Below are 7954 nucleotides of genomic sequence, written 5' to 3'. Positions count from 1 at the left end.
ATGTCTAGAAAGAAGGTGAAACTAACCTACATCAGTAATTACTCGACTAGAGAAACAACATTCAAGAAAATGAAGTAGGCTTTAATGAAGAAAGTGAGTGAACTCAACAACCTTTTTGATGTTCCAGCATGTGCCATAATCTATAGCCTATATGATACCCAACATGAAATTTGGCCATCCTCCCTCCAAGTGCAATGCGATCTTAAAAAATTTAAGACCATGCCGGAGATGGAACAAAGCAGAAAGATGGTGAACCAAGAAAGTTTTCTGAGGCAGAGGATTGAGAAAGCCAATGAACAATTGAAGAAACAAAGGAGGGAGATCACAAGGTTGCTATTCCATAGTCTGACTGGTAAGTCCCTCCACAGTTTGAACGTGGTTTCTTTGAATGATCTGGGTTGGCTGATTGACCAAAGCTTGGAGGAGATTCGCGTCAAAATTAAGATTCTGAATGAGGAGAAGGAGAACAAACAAGTCCAAGTAGAACCAACAGGACTGCTCGTGCCTGCAACAACAGATCATTGAATGGAGAGGCATGCTTTCGAAACTAACAGTATAGAGACGATGCAGAGGCATCCATAGTTCATGGGCATGAAGAACCCACATATGAGGGTGGGGGTTGGTAGTGGAGATGAGATGATTATGCCATTTTGGGGTCAAACTCACATTAATGTTATTTGGTCTAATAATGCCTTTTTCCCTTGAATTATTTAGTATTTGTTTCTAGGCAGTCTCTCTGTACTGGCCAAAAGTGTAAAGTGATTTCTTTGATAATTTTGAATTCATAATCCAGGCCGAAAGGTCGTCAGTCACAAAGACCAATATAAGTACAAATAATTACATAAAGTTAATACAAATAATTATATAAGGTTAATACAAATATGGAAGCGCAGTAACTACAAGAGGTTAATTCAAATATAAAGGAGTTCACCAGCAACAACAAGCGCACAATATATACCTTAAATGGCGAAACATTGAAAAACCTAAAAAATAAATTTGATTGATTAAAATTTTAAAAGGTCTCATTGGAAAATTGCATTGGCCTGTAGACCAATAGTCTAGGTTTGAACCCCCGTGGTACCTACCTTCCAAACCTTGGCACCACTATTTAATATCATGAGGGTAAAAGGGTATGAAACTTAGTATTAAATAAATAAAAACATTAAAAGAAACCCACATTCTAAAGTTGGGTAGTTAACCTCCGAAGGAAGTTGAGCTCATGTTGTCAAAACGTCCCTACACGTGTGAAGAACTTTCAAGCCTAAGACATGGGAGTACGTATGGTTGTTGGGTCCAACACGTGAATATATGCTCTAATACTATGAAGAATGTTGAGGTTCCATCCCAAAAGTAATTACAAATTAGGAAAGTAGCTCAACTCCGTATAATCTCATGCTAGGTGCTTTAACATTCCAAAGTTGGACAAAATCACCCTCTCAACATCCTCACCCTTTCACCCATTTTCCCTTTTTTTTATTTATATTTTTATATACTTTGTCATTTATGTTAATAAATCTAAAACAGAAAACACATAACAGATGACAAATTATCCTCCACTTCATTAGAGAATGTACTAAACTCAAATGTAATGAACTAGAATTTATTTTGGTTTTAAATAGATTAAAATTATTAAATAAATTAGAAACAAATGTAAAGGCCCGAATTAATTGTAGGGTCAACAAAGGAAATATGGGTTGAGGCCTCCTGCTTTGAGTCACAAAGAGAACAAAAATGTGGGAATTGACCTTGTCACGCGTCTTCTCCAAGAAACAGATTTCTGATTGTTTTATGTGTGTACATATATTAAATTATGGGTTGACACCGTGCTCCTCAAGAACAATTTGCTTATTATTAATTTTATTTAAATCACCGCTTAATATTGATGTGCAAGGCTATTTAGCATTGTTAATTGATTTATTTTAATAGCAAGTTAGTTAGGGAATATTTATATGTACACAATTTGCAATCCCTAATCAAGGATGGACCAAGTGACTTTGACCAATGAAGCTTCTAATCTTTAATAAATAAAAAAGAAGTCCGTTGGAAACCAGAGCTTCAAGTATCTTCTTGTATAAAGGAGTGCCTCTGAGCTCATTGAAAAGCAGGCACTTCTCATTGCATTTCAGTTGATTCAGTTGAGAGAGAGAGAGAGAGAGAGAGAGAGAGAGAGAGAGAGAGAATGGCGTCAATGGTGTCAAAATCAAAACAAAATGAACAAGCATATTTGTCTCTACGCCCTACTAGGACTGTTTGCAGGTGTTATTTCAGCTCTTGCTTGCATGGGTCTCAAATGAATTTGGAGGAGCAACTTAACAGTGCCCCTCTTACACAGAGTTATGGTGAGTTCAAAATCTATCTCATACCCTTTGTTGGCTGAAATACGTACCTTGACTGTATGAAGAAAACATTTGTTAATGTAAACCAACAGAAGAAACAGAAATACATTAAGAGTTGATTATGCAAGAAGCATTTCACCTTTTGATTTTAGATAAAAACATTATGTGCTCTTAACAAACACTCTAATCTGGCTGTGCAGTTCAATTACAAGGCACCGTGGCTAGAAGGATACAAGATGGCTCGATCACTCTGACAGTTAAATTCCTCCATTTCTTCATTGCAAGGTTTCTACAGTTCCGACATTTATCCCTAGTGCGGCCACCACCTTATTCTACATCGAGGCTATTCTGGGTAGCAGTTACTCGATCAGTTTCTTCCACGTCCGACCTCTCGTTGTAATAAAGATAATAATTTTAGAAATTTTGGTCACAATTCTGTAATTACCTAACAATTTCAATCAAAATTTGCCAACACCACTGCCCCTTTTTTATCGTGTTACTCCAGTTTTTACCGTCAATGCAAAAGAAACACCATTCCATGCAGCCCATACTCATGAAATCACAAAACTCCATTTTCACTAGAACAAAAATTTAACGGGAAGCTTGCACTTGAACTGTTCGATTCTATAGTCAAATCTGTACCGACAACTTAAACATAACAGGGGAAAGACTAGAACATGTTACATGTATAGGACCACTGTATTGAACAAAATAGAGTGTTTTTGCTAACTGTAAAATAGGCGAAGAATTAAAGGTCAATGCAATTTATCACCATCCAGCCACTCAAGTGTAGGAACTAACTTGACCAAAAGCGACTTGAAGTTTTCACCAGAAATTGCATTTCCCACAATGGCTAATTGTGTCAAGCTCATGCTTTTAAATATCAGAACAGCTTCCCAATTATCTTTCACACTGGCACCACCAGTCACAATTTCGTCACTGTTCCAACTAGTTTCTTCTGTATGGCAAAGAGGCGTAGAACATAGATACCTTGTCCTGTCAATTGTGTGTGAGCCTATCTCATTGTATGAGATATCCAACACTTCTAGTGACTTCAACAGTCTCAACGGCCCCAGAGCAGTTAAACTACCGAGCTTGTTGTTACTCAGATTTAAGCAAGACAGAAGCTGCATGGCCTCCAATCCTGTCCAAAGGCCCAAGTATAAGACATTCCTCTCAACAGAAAACAATCAAATACATCTTATTGGCTACTAAGATGCATAACGTACAGACAAAGCCTCAGATAACCATGCAAGATGCACCACAAAGGCGTACAAGATGCACAACATGAGCAAAAGAAGCATACCTTCAATTGAACGAAGTTCATTGTGGCTGAGGTCTAGCATTTGGACCCACAGTAATTTCTCAATCGAACCCATTCGTGATAAGGATAAGTTGCTTAGTCGTAGACATATATCATTACCAATGCTTGAAGAAGCCAAGTTTTTATAGCTAAAGCAGTGGTTTAACAGAGACTCCCTATTGGAAGTTACCTGCAACATATAACAAACTATGAAACTTCAAAATGCAAAAACTAAAGTAAATGGAAGTTCTAATAAGTTCTTACTTGTTAATAAATCTTAAATGTCACTAAAACACAAAAATAGTTGTCTACCAAAATTCAAATGAGGTTTCTCTAAACAAATACCAACATTACATTGGACCAGTTCTCCCAAAAGACCACTTGAAACAGTCAGAAACATAATCTTACAAATATATTAAATATTTTTCACTTCAGAAATCAAAATGTCGGATATAAGTGTAGCATGTATTCTATAAGCCAGCAATGATGGGAATCCAGACGCACGCATGCAGCATCACCATATAAAGTACATATATATAAACACAAAACATATATATACACTTTTCCATTGCGGAAATTAGATTATTTAATTGCAAAATTATGAGTCAGTGTAATCCAACAAATAGTTCAGGACCTTCAGCGACTGACACAATCACAGTGTGAATATAAATCCAGATGCACACGTAGCAGCATTATGAACAAATAAGAATGGACCATGACTTACTACATGAGGAGAAGTGATAATTACCTTCTGCAGCAAAACTAAGCTGTGCTCATCTTTGTAATACTGAGAATGTAACAGGTCCAACTTTATTAAGTCAGTATAGAGTTCAAGAACTTCTTCAGAATGGGCCATTTTGCTTGTACGCGGAGACAATATAACATCATGCGCTGTTAATAATCTTGCTAGTGTAAGCTTTCCAATTTTACTGAAAAAAAAAAAAAAAAGTGTTTTACTTATAGAGATAAGAAATAATAACAAAATGGGAACTTCAGACATTAAAGCTGCACATGAAATGTAACCAGCCAACCAGTTAAGCTCTGACAATTCTCGGAAGAGAGCTATTTCATTAGCAATAGTCTCTGCACGCCAATTTGATGCTGTCGGCTCATGATCATTAATAATTAATTGATCAATAGGAACTACTTCATCTGGCTCCTGAGATTGTGGTTGGTACATATGAAAGTTTTCATCTCTCCACAAAATTCTGTGCCCACCCTTCTTTGTAGATGGTTCAGTTTCAATAGGGCATAAACACACTTTGAAAGCAAGCTGTGTAGGATGGCTATAGTGAATGCCACTAGCAGAGATGATGCCCTGAGACTGCCCAACACTAATTTTCAGCTGATAAGCTTCTGAAGAATGGGGCTTTACATCTGGAAATTTAATATGCGTAACCCAAACTTGGGACAGCTGGGAGTTATTTTGTAAAAGTGGTTTCCAATTAAGATCTTTTGTGCAAAATGAAGATTCAATGGTTATAGTGGACGAATTTACACCTTCAACAGCTTGATTGAAATCAAGAATCAGTGGAATTGTTCCTGAATCAGAATGGAAACTATCAAACGGAGAAAAAGAAGAGTCATCTGAGCGCCTATTTCTCGACAAAATGATGTCAGATTCATGGGCAGGCCACGAAGCAACAAGAAGAGGAGCATCTGTTTTCACCGTTTGATCAAGAAGCCAAAGATAATAAAACCAACCACTTTGATCATCTGGATCCGTAAAAATAGCATCGTGTACGTGCTCATACTCATCATTCAGAACCTTCTCTTTTGGGAAAAACCCTTGGGATTTTTTCTTCATCAAATTACACAGGAGTACACTGCAATTTGATCAATAAATTCAATGAATAATAAACATGCTTCATGAGGTAAAACATACAATCAGAAATTGATCTTTTTTCTGGATGTTGTAACTGTTTAGCAACCTAACCAGTGAGTACATAAAAGTGCAAGCCAAGAAAAATGACAAGGAATCCTAAGGAAAATATAAATCAATTTTATCTTTTTATTATATCTGTTTGATGCAATTACACAATTCTATTTTCCAATTTGATTTTGCCTGGAGATTACTAGTGCAAGTAGTATAACCAACACACTAGGAACCAAGTCAATACAATACAATATAGCAGTAGGGCCATATTCAGTTCAACATTTGAAGAAACTACATTCATTTGGCTTGTAAGTAAGCAGAGGAAAGAAAGTAGTTTTTATTTACAAATGTAGAATAAAGAAAGCAATTTGTTACAAAATATGTCAAATTGCACTCAGAACTGCCAAAATTTTATTTTTCTTATCTATACATTCACTCCAAGTTCTTGGAAATAACCAAAGAGGGAGAAGCAATACATTGTTCTAAACATGGGTGAGAGATGTTACTAAAAGGCTGAATTTTCTTTTAAACTTAAATAAATTTGAATAGAAAGTTAGCTGTAAGAAAGAGATAGTTCACAAAAATTTGATTATTTGTTTGAATTTTCAGTCCACGGTCTAATAAAATGATTCCCTTCCACATTTTCTTTTCTTTAACCAATTACAGTGTTTACTCTACTCCAACGGGGCTCAAGAACTGGTAATTTAACATCTGCATGTGTGGTTTGGGACAATGCAACATGCATGTATGTTAATATACACTAACTACAAAAAACAAGTAGCATCCAAAACTAACCAAAAAGGAATGAGAGTTAAATGTTTGCACATGAATCTACTGATATAATTAGCTGTGGTATATAAAAAATAAATAAAACACATGTTTCACGACAGCGTATTCAATCATACATTCCAATCCAATTAAACCCATATTGATAAATGAGTACCAGAATGCTCATGACTAAAATCAAATACCGCCATACCTCCGATTATGCCATGCCGAATAATTGCTGAAATTGTGTTCTATCATTTCCCTAGTGTAATCCAATTCTTCCTCCTCTGATCTATTCAATAACGCAGCTACAAATCTGGAAAGTAAAAAAATTCATAAAACAAACAAACTAATGAGTAAATTGATATCATTCAACACAAATTTGAAACTGAGGGCTCCTCATTCCTCAAGCAGGAGTTGCAACTAAATCTTACCGGCGGTAATTCCAAGCATGAAAATTCCGGGGATCCGACTGCTGGAACCTTTTGAGAAGCTTCAATTCGCGGTCTAAAACCGAATGGCCCTTGCTCAGCACCCATTTTCGATGATGCCAAGCTCCGTAGGATTTGAAATTCTGTTTCAACGCGCTTTCTACCTACACAAACACAAACACAAAACTCAAACAAATTCAGCATTTCAACTAATTTGAATTTCATCTCAACAAATAAAAGCAAATTTGAATTCAAATACATACAAGTCCGAGTTCTTGGTCGAGAATGGACTTGAGCGAGTCAGGATCGGACTCGGACTGCGCGAGGTTGTGCTGGACGACGAGTTTCCTGTAGTTCCAAGCCGTGTAGGACTCGGGGTTCTTCTGGACGAGCTTGGAGCTCAATTGCTGAGCTTCGTCTGTGTAAATCTTGTTGTGGTGGTTGGAGAGCAACTGAGACTGGAGAGCGCGAAGCTCTTGGGCTTGGGCGGCGGAAGCAGCTTCATCCTCTGGCTTCGCGGCTTTGCGAGGTCGTCCGTGCATTTTGCTTTCGTCTTCGGCGGGATTTGGAGATCGCTTTCTGCGTTTGGAGAAGTTGTTCTCGCGATTTAAATCCTTCGATTATACAATCAGAAATAAATTTGTTTACTTAAGCCTTGAGACTAGAGATATTTAGTCTAAACGGGAGCGGATCTGCCTCGTCTCTCCCTCTCGTTCTCTCTCTTCATGCCAACAACAGTGGCAGCGGCGATGAGCTTGCAAAACTCCAAACTTGAGGTGACTGACATCAAATTTCGAGGCCAATCTCTCCCTCTCTTTCTATCTCTTCTTGGCGGCCTCCGATGTGGCTGATGCAAAGTGAGAGACAGATAGGGAGAGAGGAGAGTAAGTCAAAACAGAGAGATAGGGGGTTTGAGTTGCACTGTGGGAGAGGGAGAGAGGAGGTGCAAAAAAGAGAGAGGGAGAGGGAGAAATTAGAGAGAAAAGGGACTTCACTTGCTGGGTTCGCATAGGATGAGGAGCAGAGGCAACTAAATTTTATTTTATTTTTTAATTTTAATGGTTACAGCTGTCGAGAGATCATTGGAAGGAGATTGCTTACTCTGGCATCCCCGTGCCAGGGAAGTTTTTTTTAAATTTCGTTTTTGAAATGATGTATTAACAAGGTTTTCGTCCAAAAAAACAAAACAAAAAACAAAAGATGCATTAACAAGGCGCACATGTCAATTTTTAATTGTATT

General features: G+C 37.4%; 1 protein-coding gene and 1 pseudogene across 1 annotated transcript; one reads left to right on the top strand and one right to left on the bottom strand.

Annotated features, from left to right (window-relative positions):
- Positions 1-721, top strand: LOC117615640 (annotated as a pseudogene).
- Positions 722-2887: 2166 nt separating this feature from the next.
- LOC117614475 (geranylgeranyl transferase type-2 subunit alpha 1) lies at positions 2888-7710 on the bottom strand. The gene is made up of 7 exons (XM_034343295.1): positions 6978-7710; positions 6718-6878; positions 6495-6599; positions 4671-5465; positions 4388-4568; positions 3643-3829; positions 2888-3480 (listed from the first exon to the last, which is right to left on the bottom strand). Exons 1-7 carry the CDS (start codon positions 7254-7256, stop codon positions 3092-3094), a joined length of 2097 nt encoding a protein of 698 aa, XP_034199186.1. The 5' UTR covers positions 7257-7710; the 3' UTR covers positions 2888-3091.
- Between the last annotated feature and the right edge of the window lie 244 nt (positions 7711-7954).

This window comes from Prunus dulcis, chromosome 1 (genome assembly GCF_902201215.1).
Source record: "Prunus dulcis chromosome 1, ALMONDv2, whole genome shotgun sequence".
NCBI lineage: Eukaryota > Viridiplantae > Streptophyta > Magnoliopsida > Rosales > Rosaceae > Prunus > Prunus dulcis.
Note: the sequence above shows the minus strand (reverse complement) of the source record. Positions and strands in the feature narration are given on the sequence as shown.

What these genes read in the sequence shown, in the direction of transcription:
- LOC117614475 (XM_034343295.1), bottom strand. Translation starts at nt 7,256, where the DNA reads ATGCACGGACGACCTCGCAAAGCCGCGAAGCCAGAGGATGAAGCTGCT. An exon ending in TCGACCAAGAACTCGGACTT is followed by an intron (nt 6,879 to 6,977) that starts GTATGTATTTGA and finishes GTGTTTGTGTAG; the next exon opens with GTAGAAAGCGCGTTGAAACA. An exon ending in CATGCTTGGAATTACCGCCG is followed by an intron (nt 6,600 to 6,717) that starts GTAAGATTTAGT and finishes TTTACTTTCCAG; the next exon opens with ATTTGTAGCTGCGTTATTGA.